This window comes from Dermacentor albipictus, chromosome 8, assembly GCF_038994185.2.
Source record: "Dermacentor albipictus isolate Rhodes 1998 colony chromosome 8, USDA_Dalb.pri_finalv2, whole genome shotgun sequence".
Lineage (NCBI taxonomy): Eukaryota > Metazoa > Arthropoda > Arachnida > Ixodida > Ixodidae > Dermacentor > Dermacentor albipictus.
In genome coordinates, this window is record NC_091828.1 from 120625947 (window position 1) to 120644886 (window position 18940).

Genomic DNA, 18940 nt, shown 5'->3' on the forward strand with positions numbered 1-18940 from the left:
GGATCAGTAAAATGGTCATGTGAAATATAGTTGTCCTGTGCTTGAGGTTCTGGCAACTACCACAGGGATGTTTTTTCAGCCATGGAGAAATTCATAGTTATTTCAAGATGTTTTTCTCAAGTTCTTCATACATTATTTTTATCCGTTTCTACATCACACTTTTGCCAGTCTTTGTAATACCTACATCTTCCTAATGCCATCGAAATCTTGGCCATTCCCCCGCAGTGGGTATGAGCCATCGAGGAAAGATATTCTATCCTATCCCTAAAGGGGACAGCCTGTACGACATCGAAATCAACACCAACCGCCGCCATCAGCTCCTTGTCGCAATACTTGCTTGCAATGGAAGGCTCCGGTGACGAAGTGAACGCCGATGATCGAGCAATGAACGGACCGACAGCGCCTGCCACCGACGATGACCGGGTGAGGTCGCAGTTCGCGCATAGCTTTGCTGTAAGACCGCACGAGTTAGCAGGTGTCTTCCGATTCTGCTCAGTTTATTGAAACGTTTACGTTGACTGCTGAGAAGACAGCTTCGAGCCAAATTAGCGGAACGCATTTGACAGACATGCCTGCAACTTGACGTCATCTCGCGTCGACAAAAAGAAAAAGAGAAAGAAAGAAAGGTTAGGAGACGGACGCTTTATGTTTGTATGTGAGCACTTTGCGCTTTCGTATACCTATGCGAAGCACACTTAGGCTTTAGTGGTTAAGAAAAGCGCGCAAGAGAAGAAGCGGTCAAGAAGCGCTTAAGAAAAGTGATTTATTTTGCGAAGGCGACCTTCCCGTCGAGTTCCCAAGCGTTCTGCTCAACCGCCATTTCGTGTGGACAGCAAAATAACCTGAATAATTTTTAATATGATTAGCATTCTTAGGCTACTACACGAACTTTCCGGTATCAATCAATCAATCAATCAATCAATCAGTCAATCAATCAATCAATCAATCAATCAATCAATCAATCAATCAATCAATCAGTCAATCAATCAATCAATCAATCAATCAATCAATCAATCAATCAATCAATCAATCAATCAATCAATCAATCAATCAATCAATCAATCAATCAATTAGTCTGTCTGTCTGTCTGTTTGTTTTACTGCCAACTTGGGTCACTGGCTAGCCCATGGCCCTATGAGTAGAGCGTCGGGCGGCTGTGCTGAGGGGATCGGATTCCAAACCAATTCGGACCACCTTTGGTCACTGGGTGCATGACACTGGCAGAAGACGCAGAAAACAAAGGTAATGTTCAATACCCTGGCAAGTGAACGCAGACTCGGGATCCTCAATCAGCCCGTAGAGTATGCTTAGGAGTACGTTTATCTAGGTCAACTACTCACAGGGGATCCGATCACGAGAAGGACATATACAGAAGAGTGAAAACGGGGTGGATTTCATACGGCAGGCATTGCCAGATCCTGGCTGGGAGCTTACCACTATCATTGACAAGAAAGGTGCACAGTCATTGCAGTCTACCGGTAGTCACATATGGGGCAAAAGCTTGGAGTTTAGCACAGAAGCTTGACAACAAGTTAAGGACTGTGCTACGAACGATGGAAAGAAAAATGCTAGACGTAACGTTAAGAGACAGGAAGATGGCAGCGTGGATTAGAGATTAGATTAGAAACGGGCATAGCCGATATTCTAGTTGACATTAAGAGAAAGAAAATTCACCATTAGAGGCGGACCATTAGAGCTTCAGAATGGTTGCTTAGGGAAGAGATGCGCACTCGAAGACGGCAGAAAATCAGCTGGGGTGTTGACATTAGGCAATGTGCAGGTGCAAGCTGGCATCAGCTAGCGCAAAGTAGGGCTAATTGGAGATCGTTGAGAGAGGCCTTCGTCCTCCAGTGGACATAAAAATAGGCGGATGAAGATGATTGCTCTTAGAGTTGGAGAGAATCGCACCCTTTTAATAATCACTGTCAAATATTACGCGAGTGTACTATTAGCCAGCCTATGTAGACCAACTGAAATGTACTGATACATTGTGTTAACTAACAGAAACCAACTTTAATATAGATAGCTTCGGATGTGAAGCCTCCTCTGGCATACTCTGTTGCACTGGCTCAGCGAACCCGGATCTAGCCTTCCATATACGGTCAGGTTACGGCCGACTGAACTTTATATTATCTGTGCATATGTACTCTCCTGCTCCGCTGTTAAGCCTTCTGGTGCTATGAGTATTGTGTGACTCAACGAATGAGGGATTCGCATCTACTTATTGCCATTTGCGTTTGCTCTCGTTTCAGTGCCCAGATGATGGGATGTGCACCTGTGGCAAGGTGAGTGAACGAGTGAGTGAGTGGAGCAAGTGTTGGCTGGTGGACTAGAACTGTACACGGCAAGAAGCTGATCGAGAATGCCGCACCGAACTCTGGAAAAGAAGACGTAGAAAACATTATTTTAATAAAAGAATTATTCTCTTGAACGCGCATATTTGTTACACGCAATGTGGATATCTATTTGTGCCATTTAGTGTTGCATTGCGCAACGTTGAAGCTTACAGAACAGGCAGGCACTTACGTAAGGGTGGTACGGGTGATTGACTATAGACCGATTCGTTATTGTTCGGTGTGTTGTGCTATAGTGGAATGTTTGTATCTGCTAGGGGTACCGAAATCATTTGTTATACAGGTCACTCCGTGGGGAAGGTCGCACTCCGCAGGGCTCACAATAAAACCGGGACCCAATTATTGATTCGTTATCAAGGTCATTTCGTTGTAGAGGCGATCGCTGTAGTTACGCTCGACTGTACTTGCAAGCTATTAGGCAGCGGTGGCAGCGCCTTGACAGGAGGTTTGAGCGTCAGAGCCCCGAGTGCAGCGTCCCTCGTTGTTCCCGTTCTCCAATAGCATAATTGTATAACGGAGTGCAAATTCGATGTTGTTGACCTTTCTGGTATTATTCTTTTCTTTCATGTACGTGCACCGAACAAAAGCCAGTCAAGCCCTTGGTGAGGAGAGTGATAGCCGTAAGTGTGACTTTTAGAAACTTCCAGACGAATTAAAGGCATACCAGTAAGCGCGTCATATAGCAGTAACCCTTTATACCGTCAATGGTTTAAGAACATAGCTCGTTCTGGTGTAATGGTGTCAGAGATAGTGAACGAATATACACAGATTGATTGCGCACCCTCGCGCCGCTACACGAGTGACACTAAAAGTGATTTGACGTAAGTAATTCTCCGATCGTTGCTTGGCGCGGCAACAGCCCGGTCATAGCGTATAAGCTGCGATTGACACGCGAAACGCGCACGTCGCAATCAGTGTAGGCCAACACAAACGCCGACGGATTACCGCTTTCAGGCGGTTGTCGAGGGTGCCGTTCCGAACGTGTCGGCGAATTCTTCCATTATGGGAAATTATCTAATCGTGACATTTTGAGCCAATCAGAGAGGTCGTAACAACCCTCTGGGCCAATCAGAGCTAAGAAGATGGCGAATTCCACAGTATGGTAGAATTCGCCGGACTCTGGAGTAGCACACATAATAAGGCATTGAGCGGAGTTCCCTTGGCATCATCCGATCACTTCTGGGGTCACTGGTGTCGCGGACGCGTAATGAAGCAGGAGTTCTCGTATTTCGCCTGGGAGGGCAAATCGCGGAAGCAGCAATTAGGTGGGCCAGAGCGCTCAGAAAACGATTGAATAGAATGTTCTTGGAAGCAATAACTGCGTTTTCGGAATACTCGAGCTAAGTTTCATATGGGCATAGTTCAGAAAACCAAATAATTACATCACGAAATAATTTTTATCTGAAATATTTATTTATTTTTCTTGAACGAACGTACTACCCAGATTTAGATATAAAAGTGAACAAGTTGTTCCAGTTTTCATTGGTGTAAAAGAGTTTCTGGTTTGTCGCGCTTATATTACAAATGATAAAGCCGATGTTCACGAGGATGGACAGTGGGCCCGAGGTAGCTAAGGCATTCAACATGGTAGCATCGTTCGCACTAACTCGACGCAAGTGTGTCGTCGAGTCAAAAGCCTAGTCGCAGTTCCCACTCCAACTCGACCACGTTTAATTGCATGCTGCTTGCCAAGTGGTTTAGGCGAATCGACCCACCTTTTGACTTCGGTCAATGGCATGCAGAGTGACCGAAGTCGCCTCGACACTCGTTCGGCCAGGTACGCTAGCGTTTGCACGTCCCCGGCGATTGGTGTCCAGCCCGACAAGTCGATTTGATCCGACTTATCGGTTTCATCTAGACGTAGCGTGTGGAGTGTGTGCGTGCGAATGTGTGCGAGTGCGTGCGTGGAGGGCGTGAAGTATTAGAAGCCGAGCGTTTACTGATCTCCGATAGTTAGCTATAAAGCGCAATTTCACGTCACATTCACTCGACTGCACGTCATTCCGCACTGCTGCTGGCGCTCGCAGGGCGCTCTGGTGATGGTGCTGACAAGCGCGGCCATAAACCAGGTGGCCGCTTTCGCTCAGTACGGCGTGACGAGCTTGGTGGCGCTGGCGGTGTCGGGAAGTGAGTAGATGGTGTCGTCCTTGCTCGGTACAATCCTACTAGATGGCGATGTCGTGACAGTTACGCGCGACATTCACCGTGTGAACCAGTTTCCGTTGCGGTGTAATACCTTGCGTTTAATTGAAATATTCTGTGGCCTGAAGCAAGTTGAACTATGATACGTGTCAGTGGCGCGGGCAGCCTTTGCCATTTTCATTTATAAAGGTGAGGTTTTTATACCTCGTATCTCTAACAACCTTGTAATTACGTGCATATTGTATATAGTGCGCTCGCTTAACACACCTAAAGTTTTCTGTTGGATACATCCAAAATCGGTGAAGTCCACCTATGCTGATATTACGAATGTGTGACCGACAGTTGGATTGAGCCTCTATCTTCTAGCACAGCAGTCCAATGCTCTAAACATCAAGTCGCAATCACAGGCGTGCGTTTCAAAGTGGCTCTTTGAAGGGTATGCCTCTTTGAAACATCATGCGCCAGGCATTTACGATTGGGCTGCAAAACTGTCAGGTGACTCTCACTGTTCATTTTTTTCCGCCACGTATTCGGGTTATATTTTAAGGGAACGCACCTCGAAAATAATAAAGTATTGGCTTAGACCACTCCACTGAATTTCGCACTGAAAACAGGGCAAAACGCTGACGAAGAAACAAATGGAACGAGTCTGCTCATGCGTCCTTGTTTGTTTAATGTGCTAAAAGTATAGCAGAACTTCATGTACTTTGGAGATATCATCGTCCATCACAATAAAACGTGGGCCAATCCTGAAGTTAGTGTTGTCCAGAAAATGTGGGCAGATCTCAGAAGCAGTGCAGTCTCGAGAATTTGGGCCAGTCGCTAAGTCAGTTCAGTCCGGAAAGTGTTGAGCGATTTAGGAAGCTGTGTAGGTTAGAAAATATGCGCCAATCCTGAAGTCAGTGCTGTCTGAGAAGCGTAGCCTGATCTCAGAAGCAGTGTAGTTTAGAAAATTTGAGCCAATCCTGAAGTCAGTGCAGTCTGGAAAATGTGAGCCGATCTCTGAAGTAGTGTAGCTTGGAAAACCTGGGCCAATACCGAAGTCGGTGCAGTCTGGTAAGTGTAGGCCGGTTTAAAATGCAGTGTAGTTTGAAAACTGTGGGCCAGTCCTGAAGTCAGCGCAGTCTGGAAAATGTGGGCCGACCTCAGCAGCAGTGTAGTTTTGGCTAATCTTGAAGTCTGTGTAGTCTGGAAGGTGTGGGCCGATCTCAGAAGCAGTGTAGTTTATAAACGTTGGCCTATCTTGAAGTCTGTGCAGTCTGGAAAGTGTGTCCTGATATCAAAAGCAGGGTAGTTTAGAAAATGTGGGCCAATCTGGAAGTCAGTGCAGTCAGGAAAGTGTGAGGTCGTCTCAGCAGCAGTGTAGTTTGGAAAATGTGGGCCTATCCTGAAAACTGCAGTCTGGAAAGCGTGGTCCGGTCTCCAAAGCAGGGTAGTTGGGATATGGGCTAATCTTGAATTCAATGCAGTCCGGAAGGTGTGGGTCGATCTTGAAGTCAGTGCAGTCTGGAATGTGAGGGCCGATCTCAGAGAAGTGTAGTTTGGAAAACGTGGGCCAATCCTGAAATACGTGCAGTGTGAAAAGTGTGTGCCGATCTCAGCAGCATTGTAGTTTGGAAAATGAGGGCCAATCCTGAAGTCTGTGCAGTCTGGAAGGTGTGGGCCGATCTGAGCAGCAGTGTAGTTTGGAAAATGTGGGCCAATCGTGAAGGCAATGCAGTCCGGCAAGTGCGGGCCAATCTTGAAGTCAGTGCAGTCTGGAATATGTGGGCCCATCTCAGCAGCAGTGCAGTTTGGAAAATGTGGGCCGATCCAGAATGTCTATGCAGTCTGGAAAGTGCGGATCGATCAGAGCAGCAGTGTAGTTTGGAAAATGTGGACCAAACTTGAAGTCAGTGCAGTCTGGAAGTGTGGTCCGATCTCAAAAGCAGGGTAGTTTGGAAAATATGGGCTAATCTTGCAGACAATGCACTCCGGAAACTGTGGGCCAATTTTGAAGTCTGTGCAGTCTGGCAAGTGTGGCCCGATATCAAAAGCTGGGTAGCTTTGGCTAATCTTCAAGTCTGTGCAGTCTGGAAGGTGTGGGCCGATCTCAGAAGCAGTGTAGTTTATAAATGTTGGCCAATCTTAAAGTCTGCCTAGTCTGGAAAGTGTGGGCCGATCTCAGCAGCAGTGTTGTTTGGAAAACGTGGGCCAGTCCTGAAGTCTGTGAAGTCTGGAGAGCGTGGGCCGATCTAAAAAGCAGAGTAGTGTTGAAAATGTAGACCAATTCTAAAGTCTGTGCAGTCTGAAAAGCGTGGGCCGATCTCAGCAGCAGTGTAGCTTATAAAATGTGGGCGAATACTGAAGTCTATGCAGTCTGGAAAGCGTAGGCTGATCTCAGCAGCAGTGTAGTATGGAAAACGGGGGCCAATCGGGAAGTCTGTGCAGTCTGGAAAGTGTGTGTCATTTCAAAAGCAGTGTAGTTTGCAAAATATTGGCGAATCTTGAAGTCTGGAAAGTGTGGGCCGATCTCAAAAGCAGGGTATATTGAAAAATGTAGGCCAATCTTGAAGTCTGTGCAGTCTGGAAGGTTTGGGCCGATCTCAATAGCAGTGTAGTTTGGAAAATGTGGGCCAATCTGGGAGTATGTGCAGTCTGGAAGGTGCGGGCCGATCTCAGCAGCAGTGCAGTTTGGGAAATGTGGGCTGATCCTTAAATTTGTGCACTCTGGAAAGTGCGGGCCGATTACTGCAGTAGTGTAGTTTGGAAAATGTGGGCTGATCTTGAAGACAATGCAGGCCGGAAGGTGTGCGCCAATCTTGAAATCAGTGAAGTCTGGAAAGTGTGGGCCAATCTCAGCAGCAATGTAGTTTGGGAAATGTTGGTCAATGCTGAAGTCTGTGCAGCCTGGAAGGTGTGGGCGGTGGAAGGTGTGGGCGGCGGTGCAGCCTGGAAGGTGTGGAAGGTGTGATCTCAAAATCAGTGGTTTGTAAAATGTCTCTAAACTCGAGGCGTGTTCCACGTACGGGAGCGCGTCGTAGTATATGCACCAACCCGCATGTTTATAAGAAATAGTGTTCATAAGTAACAGAAACGTCACTTGACGCGCGCAGGTGTTTAAATATCACAATATAAGTATGCTATGCTAATTCGTTTTGCGCTAAAGGACGCAGACAAAGAAAGAGGGTACACATCTCGTGTACCACCTTCCTTTGTCCGCGTCTCCTAGCGTAAAAGAAAAAGCTACTTCGCAATGCATAACAAAGTTGCCCAACCACCACTTTGTGGAAGTGTGCTTGCTGCTTAGACAGCGATTTTAAGTTCTTGATGCAAATAAACAGCGTGAATTTTACGCAGCCCGCAGGCAAAGAAGACACACACAAGATCTTTTTTGTTTTATTTCCCACTGTTCTTTGTATTTCGCCGAAACAGAGGTACTTGTCCGGCCGTACATGCGTTGTTGCAGAGTTGGAATTTATGAAAACCCGCTAGTATCTTGGAGGGCCTACGTGTAGTGCAAACGGTGCGCTGTGTCAAACGATCGTGTGCGTGAGCATCAGCTGTCAATCGAAAATAAGCATGCTCTGGCTAATTTGCATGCCCACTGTGTTGCATGCAAGTGTGAGTCACGTTTTTCACCCAGCGATTAAGAGACAAGAAAAATATAAACGTAAAGATGCCTGATTGCTAATGGAAGCTTGTCACACACAAAAAAAGAGGGAGTGCCTTCCTGACACCTCTGATATCAGTGTATGATGCAGAATGTATTCCTCCTGAGTCGCTCTGACGTTTATTGAAGCAGTCTTTCAACTTCTGCCTGCGTAAGCGAACTGCGAAGTGCGCCGATGTATGCTTTACGACGCAAAGCAGGCATTGAACTTTAGAGTTCACAGCCAGTCATGGTTACAGAAATGCAGCGAGTGGATTTTCCAGTGGAGTTTTACCCTCGGTGCGCTTTTCCGCAGTGGGTGACGAAGACGTCTACGACGACTGGAGTGTATTCGACGCCGAGATGTCGCAGCCGTCATTCATTGAGGTGAGTTGAGAATTTCACCCCGAACGGCTGCGTCAACGCGCACATGTCGTTTGGAAACGACAAATCACGTCATAAAATAGGGCAGGAAAATTTCGCGACAACTAAAGTGATTGTGGACTGATTACATAGTTGGCGGATATCCGCGATGCACACGAGGCGCAGAAAGACAACAAGCTATTATCGCTGCAAGCCTAAAGGTAATCGTCATGTCCTTCCTTCCTTCCTTCCTTCCTTCCTTCCTTCCTTCCTTCCTTCCTTCCTTCCTTCCTTCCTTCCTTCCTTCCTTCCTTCCTTCCTTCCTTCCTTCCTTCCTTCCTTCCTTCCTTCCTTCCTTCCTTCCTTCCTTCCTTCCTTCCTTCCTTCCTTCCTTCCTTCCCTCCCTCCCTCCTTCCTTCCTTCCTTCCTTCCTTCCTTCCTTCCTTCCTTCCTTCCTTCCTTCCTTCCTTCCTTCCTTCCTTCCTTCCTTCCTTCCTTCCTTCCTTCCTTCCTTCCTTCCTTCCTTCCTTCCTTCCTTCCTTCCTTCCTTCCTTCCTTCCTTCCTTCCTTCCTTCCTTCCTTCCTTCCTTCCTTCCTTCCTTCCTTCCTTCCTTCCTTCCTTCCTTCCTTCCTTCCTTCCTTCCTTCCTTCCTTCCTTCCTTCCTTCCTTCCTTCCTTCCTTCCTTCCTTCCTTCCTTCCTTCCTTCCTTCCTTCCTTCCTTCCTTCCTTATCTGATTTAAGAATTTTATGCTCACAGTTGTCGGAGGTTCGTTCGACTCCAAATGTAAGGGACAATCAAAGAGGAAATAACTTCCTTCCTTCCTTCCGGTACACCGCAACCGGTAAGAAGTTTGCGGACACACTGAACTCGTCAAATGTCACTTGCGGACGCTAGTCCAACTAAATGGGTAGAGGGCCTCTGTTGGCAATGAAGCTCGCTTCCTGCTTTCATGGGCTCTCGCAATTTCAATTTACTTTATCGCCTCCATTGATAAACAAATGTGAAAAAAAAGAATATTTATGTCAGGCGCTTCCTGGACCGTGCTCTACAACTTTTGAAGTGAGTCACGGGCCCTTTAAGTGCGCAATTTTTTATCGTGCAGCCACCGACGCCGTCGACGAACGCCACCTGCCCCGCACTCGAGGACGGCCTGTCCGGACAGGTGAGTTGTAGGAGATTGTAGAATATTCCAAACTGCAAATGAGGAAGCTTGTAACGAATATTCGGCAATTATGAATACGAACTTCTGAAATCGAATGCGTAATTGTATTGTTATTATTATTTTATTCAGATTCGTTGATCGACTCTGTCGGATAGATAAGCGTTGCTTTTTTTTTGAAACACACAAGACGGAATCAATTTGCACGACCTTTTAAAATACGATGCGGAGCAGTACTTTCGACAAGGGCATAAAAACTAAGATTTACAAACAAATGAAAGCGCAGTGTCTTCCATGTGTGTCTAATGTTTTAGTTTCTACGTCCGTGTCGAAAATATCGCCTTGCAGCGCAGTTTTGCATACTGTCACAGAACCAACTGGCCCACTACAACACATCATTTTAGAATATTCTAGAACTGTATGGTTAATACCAGATGAAGAGAAATAGGAAAATACTCAAAATTACAAATTCGAATAACATGAAAGGACGAATATCCGTCGAGTTGATTGGATTATGAAAGTGTCGAATCAAATGAGAATAGAAGAGGTCTTGTTATTTGATCTGTATCTGATTTAAGAATATCATGCTCACAGTTGTCGCAGGTTCGTTCGACTCCAAATGTAAGGGACAATAATTTTTATGAAATAAGGAAGAAGATAGCAATTCACCAAGTCGTATTAGAATGTTCGTTCTTAGTACAACCAAACAGGAAATAACTGTTATTGAGCTATTGTTTCGAACGACAAAACTCCGACACGCAGGCGCATCGATTGGTCAAGTTCTTGCACACCTCTCAGTCGTCTAATAGTGGATCTTTTGTAATTAAAGGGGCCATGACATGGTAATTTACCTATTCTCCGCTTTTAGTTGCAACTTAAAATGTAAGGGCCAGCATGGTTATAAACAACAACAACGACAACGACGACGACGACGATGACACGACAACAACAACAACAACAACAACAACAACAACAACAACAACAACAACAACAACAACAACAACAACAACAACAACAACAACAACAACAACAACAACAACAACGACAACAACAACGACGACAAAAGATGGCCCTCGGCGCACATTCTCACACGAAAATCTCGGCCTCTAAGCCCCTACTGCCGACAGCGGCGGCCACTTTGGTATGGCTTGTGTGACGTCAAGAAGTGCGTGTTCACTCGTGTCGTCTGCTCCCAAACATTCCGCAACCACGTGACCGCCATGCCGGACTCAGTCCTCTCTTTGCACGTTCTGGCACACAGTGGCTAGTGGAGATATTGCCGTTGCATTGTATCCGCAAATATTAAGACAGCACGAATGAAGTAAAGTGCGGTAACCCATGAACATGACAAGCAAGCTATTTCCTTCAGTGCGCATGTGCGCACTCTTTCTGTCACACCTTCCCTCTCCCCTTATCTTTTCTTTATATTTCCGAGCGTGAATAAACCTGGCGTTCTTCGGCTGGAACGACTGTCTCGTTCATTATGGGAGGGGCGTTGCCTCCACCCGTCAACCATCGCAACATAAAGCTTGCAGAATGAATGAATGAATGAATGAATGAATGCATGAAGGAAGGAAGGAAGAAAGGAAGAAAGGAAGGAAGGAAGGAAGGAAGGAAGGAAGGAAGGAAACTATCTCGGGGCTGACTACCGGCCGATGCCATGGCCGGTCTGGAGCACTAACGCGGTATACGCGCTCTCCAGACCGGTCGCGCCGGTAGGTACATGCGAAAACGAAACCATGCCTATACTGCCCACATTTACCACGCAGAAGACAGTTTATTTCGCCTGCCGTCAGTGTTACTATAGAAGTGTATAGGCTTGGGCTGGTTGGTAAAACATAGTTACGCTGGAAGCATAGCGCGCAAAGGATGATTCACAGAGACTAGACAGGACATGTTGAATGTGTTGACGTGTTGAATCTTAGCGCTTGTCCTGTCTAGTCTTTGTGAATCGTCCTTTGAGCGCTATGCTTCCAGTGTAACAGTGTTACTATAGCGTGCTGTAATGCGGATGAAATTTTGCCAGCCTACTGTGGGACGCGTACCGTTCAACTTGCAACGCCCACTTAAAGCTAGTGACAAGTGGACTTGCCTTTTTCGGGTGAGCGCTTTTCACCATGTAACAAATGTTATCGCTGTCTGTTGCCACCGAACTTTGTGCAATCTGATTGCATGTATGCGCGACGGGAATGGTGTAGAACTTTCTGGATGACATGCGGTCACCAGCGGTTACTCTAGATCGTTCGATGGCTCGTGTATAAATGTCGACGCACTTGACCGGCAGATCAGATTTCGACGATCGCCGGCCGTGTTCGCCGCTATTGCTGTGCTTTGAGTGTAGCCTGTTTTTGTGGGTGCAAGTTCGCGGAATAAAGGAGTTAGTTTCGTCATTAACCGTCGCTGCTACGTGACACTAGAAAATTTGGTGTCGTGGCCCCTATAAGCTGCCTGGAAATTTTTAACCTAAATTTACGTGATACACTGTCTTGTTTCTTTACTACCCAAATTTAATAATAATATTTGGGGTTTTACGTGCCAAAACCACTTTATGATTATGAGGCACGCCGTAGTGGAGGACTCTGGAAATTTTGACCACCTGGGGTTCTTTAACGTGCACCTAAATCTAAGCACACGGGTGTTTTCGCATTTTGCCCCCATCGAAATGCGGCCGCCGTGGCCGGGATTTGATCTCGCGACCTCGTGCTCAGCAGCCCAACACCATAGCCACTGAGCAACCACGGCGGGTTACCCAAATTTAGGTTACCCTGTTTAGATGACCGAACCCATGTGCTTAGTGTTGCCATTTCTTTGTATATTATTACATGAAGTGGCTGCATGGTAGCGACGTTAATGCAAAACGTACCGCCTTGTCCTCTTCAATTTACAGGATGCCGCCTTCAAATCTTTGCTGGTCAAGCTCGCGGTAAGGGAGCGCTTCATCAGTACGTTTCGCTGATGGTTACGTAGCATAACCAAATACAACTTTTATCCAAATACAGAACAGCAGCTTGATATCCTAGAGATTGTTTCTGCCAACGGCTGCATTATAACGCAGACACGTTGCATTTCCTGAGTCGCAGTGAAGGAGAGCTTCATCCACAGTTCCTTGTTGTTTTAGCAGAAATTTAGCCTTGTCGCTATTGGTCGAGCATGATGTATCGTTAACGCGATAGGCGTGACCACAAAGCAAAGGTAACACACAGACGAAGCGCTAGTACTTGCTTCCTAATACGCTTCCCTGTTTCTCTAACGGTTTCGCTGTTTAGCGAAATACAAATTTTAGTGAAATACCAAGCAGCCTTTCGACGTTCGGTACGTATTGTGGCACTAACTGGGATCCGCACGACGTTGGGGTTGCTACGCCAAGAAAAAAAAAGAACGAGACAACAAATAAAGAACTACAAGGACTACGTGCAACGTTGTTGGCTCGAAAACGCCTAAGTAACTCCAAGGTCAACGCGTGCTGGATAGAAATTGGGGCGGTTTGCGAACAGACATTGTCGTGACGTTTAGCAAGCTCGCGTAACATGAGTTGAAAGGAGGCCGCGGACGCGCGTCCTAGTTTTACGGCATTCTTTTTATTACAGCAGGGAGGTTTAGCTTGTTCAGCAGTCCGGTAAACGCAGGCAAACAGAGCGTTTTACCGGCTGGGGGGCGGAGTCGTAAACGTGAGCGGCCTGCACGGTGCAGATACCTGGTGGCGCAGAGTTCAATCATGCAAACACCGAGATAATATTGCAGTAACGAAGTGTATCTTACCTTACTGCTGGCGTAAATTTTCGGCAGCATCACGATTACGCCGCTGCCGAAAATTTACACCAGAAACGAAGTAGGATACACTTGGTTGCTGCAATATTATCTTGGTGCTTGATTGAGTTCCGCATCACCAGGTGGCTGTGCCGTGCAGGTAATTCTCGTCTGTGGCTCCGCTCATCCGGGGACACGCACAGTCCGCTTGCGTTTGCCCGGATACCAGACGCTGTAAAACTCTCTAATATCTCATATTACGTCGTCTGGAGGTAAACTCGGTGTCATCTTGGCTTACAGCGGCGAGCCAAGAAAACAAAAATGACGAGGCTCATTGCGCATTTTGTAATTTCGTAAAAAAAATTCTCTAACGCTGCAGAGTTTTACTACGTGACGTGGACGGCAGTAGGAACGCTGGCAGAGCCATCTGGCGACGCTTTTATTCAACCAGGACAGCTTAAAGACGCTTTGGTTTGCGTTATGGTTCTCGTTAAAAATGAATAAAAAGAAAAGAATTCACGCGCACTCTAATGCTAAAAGAGCTTGAGCTTGTCCGGAAAGTTTTAGCCATGGAGTGTTATTAGCGTTTGCAGAATACAGGGTTGCCGCAGAGGTGTACGGCAGCAAGAACTCTGGTAGGGACATCTAGCGACGCAGTGTTACCAGCGAGCACAAAAATATAACACTGCAGTGACCTATTCTACTTAACTGCTGGTAGCGACATAATCACTGACATGCGCTCCTTATATTATTTCCCTCGGCGAAAAACACCTGCGCGACGCAATGGCGCTACCAGCGCTACTGCTATAGACGATTACTGCGGTTCTTCGGTATAGCGTAAATCTATGGCACGTTCAGCGACATGCTACGACTTAAATATAGCGTTTCATCTTGTGCGTGCACGTATGACCACGTATTACCACTTATTACCACGTATATTACCACTTATTACCACGGATTACCACGTAATACCGCAGGCGCCGAAGTTCACATAAGTGCTGATTGTGCCACCTTGGGGCAACCGAGTTCGACATCACAGTGCACAAAACTTTTAATACAGCCACGGGCTATGTTCCAGTTATTTGCTCGAGTAAAGGCGTCGGCGGCAGAAATGTAATCATTTATGGGTCCTCCGACAACTGCGTGAAATGCAAAAGCCTATCTGAAAGCTCCTTAGCCGCGTTTACGTGGATAGGGTAGAAGCGGGAAAGCACATTTTACTGTCAGGCTAGCTAACGCCCTCTAGTGTCAGATCTTAAAGCTAGCGTTCTGACTTTACCTCATCTACTTGAGATGCAATACGCCTTAAAGTTCATACGATAAGCGACTGTCGCATTCATGTAAACGTCGCTATTGTTGGACTACCACGCATGTCTCTGCCAGCGCTGTTGGCACTGTCGACGGTTCTCTGACGTCACGAGAAGCATATCTCTTAAATCTAGCTCTCTTGCCGCCTATTGATACAGATGTAAAACGCACAAATGCGTTTATAAAGTAAGCTCTCAACCGATCTTAAAAAAAGTTGCATTTAATAGAAAAAGGTTAATTATAGTGACTGTAGCAAGCAAAACTTTTATTTAGGCCCTGGAATTTTTTCAAAATTTGCCGAAAATCAGTAAGCTGAAGAAAAATAGAAGAGTGAAGTTTACAAATTCATAACTATGCACCAAAAACAGATATCGTACTTCTACAAACGGCATACGTTAAAGCGTTTAAAGCTGATAGATTTGATTTATGGATTTACAGTTCACATAATTTGTTACAATTTACAAGAGTTTCACAAAAGTCCTACTCACATTTAAGAGTGTTTTCGAGAACCACGTATAATACATCTATTCTTTTTGCGCTTAATGTGTACTATTAGAAGCAGTTTATAGGATTGTGTTATCGCTCATCGTTGCTGAGTTACGAAGTTTCAAACTTGATAGTTTCATTTTCTGAACCTTTGCGATTTTCAAAAATTCTTAGTAAAATATTGCCAGCCTAAATGCCTAAATAAACAATTCGATTCCAACAGTAATTAGACATAATTTTTTTTCCAGATGCAACAAACATAATCAATTCTGGCGCAGTAGTTGACAAGAAAAACGATTTCCTCTTTCCCATGTATTTAGATAGGAGCCCTAGAGCTAAAGATTTCTCTTAACCGCTAGAAGCAGTTTCCGTTATGATATAATACTTTACGTTTATTGGAAACATTCTGTGGTCTTAGCCAAATTGAACTGTGATACCCGACAGGTGGGATGCTGTTTTCTGAGACTTTTGTCACGTATGTTTAGTCACAAGGATAAGGGGAACTCAGAGTCTCAGTATTTAGTAATAACCTCCTAAAAGCAACATAAAATGAAACCACTTCATCGCACCGAAGATCAGCGGCCTTTTAATGACTGAAACAAGTGAGTGCTAGTTCGCTTTGCAATAAGTTTCTGGATATTGATGAAAAGGAGAAAAGCCTAATCGAAAATCATATCATAATTCGCACATCCCTGTGCAATTTGAGTTGATAGACAGGCAATCGTGCCTACTCTTTCCTTGGCTTCATTTTGTGTTGACTTCAAGTTATTGTCACGCCTGTTGCCTTTTTGTTGCGTTGCTGCGTACGAAGCGTGGTGTAAGAATAAGTTAGGTAGTGACTGCCACCGTCGAGTGCAAACGCAGATAGTGTTTGCAGCTGCGGTCACCATACAGCAGCGCCCTCGCTGTTGCCGCGGTCGGTGCCTGTACCACTCGGCGGCGAACTATGGCCTCCGAGACTGCACCAGTGCACCTTTCGTTAACGGGCGCCAATGCATACGTAGTCGCGCCTAGCCAGCTTCTGTGCCTGGCTGGCCTTCGATGGTTTGTCGAAAGAACAATCTGCCCATCATCGAAGCCAGATGCATAGTCGGCGACAACCATCCCCAAGCGCCACTGCCACTGAAGCTTGAATAGCCCACCCCGCATTACCAAACTATAACGCAGAAACCCAGAAAAAAAGTTGCAGTTTTGTCAAGCGCACACTGACCAACATGAACGCATCTCACTTGATCACCGCGGACACTCGCTGTCAGAGCACTGGCATGATGAAGGGCGACAGCTGCGGTGAGTGAGTGCCCCTTCGTTCTGTCTCTCACTTCAACGCGAACTAGGCGCACGAGAACGCAGCCCGCACGAAGCCATCAGCCAGTTCGGGTGGCCTAGCCTTCGAGCCCATCGCAGATTACCTCCAAGATAAGACGCGCGGCCGCAGCGGATAGAGAAAAGGAAATGCCCCCTTCCACACTCGCCCCCCTGCTGGCGCGCCCAGATCTCTCCGCTCCCCCCCTCCTGACGCGCAAAAAGACGGCGCGAACAATCCCCGTCTTCCTCCCTTGCGCTCGCGCGAAGCCGCCGCATCGAGCCACCATCCTTCTCCGCTCACTTTCGCACGCCTTCCCTCGCACCTACAAAACATGGTGCACGGCTACCATCTTATCGCGCTTGAACACTTACGGGACCTCATGGCGACGAATTGCTTTTGTAATAAAAAAGTGCACGATGCCCACCATAACGCATAAAGGGAGAAGCTAATTTTCAAGAACTGAGGTGCGCTATGGCAGCACAGAACGTGCAATATAAGAGCCACAAACGTCACCGAAAGATCAACACGCCGTTTCGATGCGTTTGCTGCGTTGCCTCCGAAATCGCACTGGCGCACCTTAACGAAAGGCGCTCCTGTGTGATCTGAAAGGCCACGGTTCGCTGCTGAGTGGTACAGGCAACGACCGCGGTGGCAGTGGGGGGGGGGGGGGGGGGGGGGCGCTACAGCATGGGGACCCAAGAGCGCCGCTGGGAACGCACCATATGGCCGCGCCATTCCGATGTAGCGAGCTGCGGGTGCCAACATCTAAACCGTTCTGACACCGTATTATGAAATGAACTTATAAGCTATCTTGTGCAGGGGCAACGTTTAACGAAATGATGCTTACTTAGCCCCGCCTCCCTTTTCCCCCTCACTCCCAAACAGTTGCTGCTGACCGAGCTGGTGAGTGCGAGTCTGGTGATGGCCCTCAGAAGCCGCTTTGTTCCCAGCTACGAGCGCCTCCAGCAGCTGGCCACGTCACTCCTCTGATGGCGCGGCAAGCGGGCCCGGTCCCATGCTGCCGGCCTATCTACTTTTTCCTTATCGGCTACTTCGTCCTTCCTTTCGCATGCTTCTTATCTACCTGCCTCCTGCATCTTCACCGTCGGAGGCCCGTTGCTTCCTTTGACGTCGAGACGATGCAAATCCCCTGCTGCTGACTTATCTACTGCCTCATTATTAGCTTCTTTATTCTCCGCCTGCGCCTGCTTATCTTCTTGCCTCGCCTCACAGCGCTTGAACTTCAGTTTCGAAGATCCGTTGCCTTCTTTGCCGCTGAGGCAACGCGTGTGGGTGCGTGCACCACGAATGGATTGTGTGTTTCGCATCGTAGTACTTCGAGTGCAGCGGAAGAACTGAACCGAGTTTGAGTGACCCGTATCGCATAGCTGCTATGAGGTCAAAGATCGAGCGTCGCTGGAAGCGGCGTCAAGGGGTAGCCCGGGCGTATCGCAATCTGGCGAAAAAAAAAAAAATCTGTTGAACTTTTTCTAGGTTGGTGTAGCCGTCTGTGAACTTTTTTAGTAAAATATAGATACCAAAAATATCGCTTTTTGTTTTTCCCGACACGATATTTAAAATACTAACAGCACGCCCTAAACACTGCATATACGTGAATGGTTACACCGGCTTGTTTGAACATGTAGGGGAAAAATGGGCTGGGAAATATTGCAAAATCTCGACTTCTACACAGCTGTTTTGTGTAGCGCCTAGTATTATATGTATTCCCGTTGGTTCTGCCATTTTAGCCAGTTTGAAGTATGTTACAGCTCTTTTGAAGGGGGAGACAGCGTGACAAAAAGACTAGGACTGAAAGAAAGTCGACACCACAGGCGCTGACTCTAGATACCGCGTCACCAGCTCCAGAAAGTTGCCAATGGTGAACTTTCGAACTACAGTTCAATTTTTAAATTTTATGACGCAGTGTGTTGCTTGTATTTCTCTTTTTTACCTGATAAAGCCTCGTGGCGCTTAGAATGAACTCTGTTACCTGCACCGTTTCTCTTATAAAGAACAGGAGCTGAAAACTCCAGTTTTTCTGAATTTATTCACGTTATGGGATTATAATCGTCGAGTCGGAGTCAAAACCTCGGTATGCCTAAAGTGCTAGATATCGACTGGACTGTTTCTAGTTCAGACGACATTACGCGCGCTGCTGTATCGTTTAGTTCAACTATCCGTTGGCGTTCGTTCGCTAATACTACTATTTCGACTAATATTTGAACACACACACACGCGCGCACACGCACGCACACACACACATACACAAACACACAAACACAAACACTCACACACACACACACACTTACACACACATACTGTTCAGTCGTGTTGCCTCAAATGAACAAATAAAAAAAGTTGTACATCAACGAAGCTTCAGACGTATGAGTTGAACGCTGGTTAATTGTAAAGTCACGAAGTTTATTCGACAAAGCAAGCGGA

General features: G+C 46.6%; 2 protein-coding genes across 5 annotated transcripts in view; one reads left to right on the forward strand and one right to left on the reverse strand.

Annotated features, from left to right (window-relative positions):
• The window catches only part of LOC139049115 (carbohydrate sulfotransferase 8-like), a 142575-nt gene that overhangs the window by 64485 nt on the left and 59150 nt on the right, over positions 1–18940 (reverse strand). The gene's annotated exons all lie outside the window — the stretch shown is intronic.
• LOC139048573 (uncharacterized) lies at positions 248–18042 on the forward strand. Of its 4 annotated transcripts, none has more exons than XM_070522988.1 (8): positions 248–423; positions 2253–2285; positions 2942–2974; positions 4382–4481; positions 8444–8514; positions 9595–9654; positions 12539–12593; positions 17384–18042. In XM_070522988.1, the coding sequence occupies exons 1-8, from the start codon at positions 343–345 to the stop codon at positions 17656–17658; spliced, it is 708 nt and encodes a 235-aa protein (XP_070379089.1). In that variant the 5' UTR covers positions 248–342; the 3' UTR covers positions 17659–18042. The 4 variants fall into 4 exon arrangements, with proteins under 4 accessions (XP_070379089.1, XP_070379092.1, XP_070379091.1 ...); XM_070522990.1 differs by having other exon boundaries at positions 251–423; positions 12539–12574; positions 17384–17623; XM_070522989.1 differs by having other exon boundaries at positions 303–423; positions 2946–2974.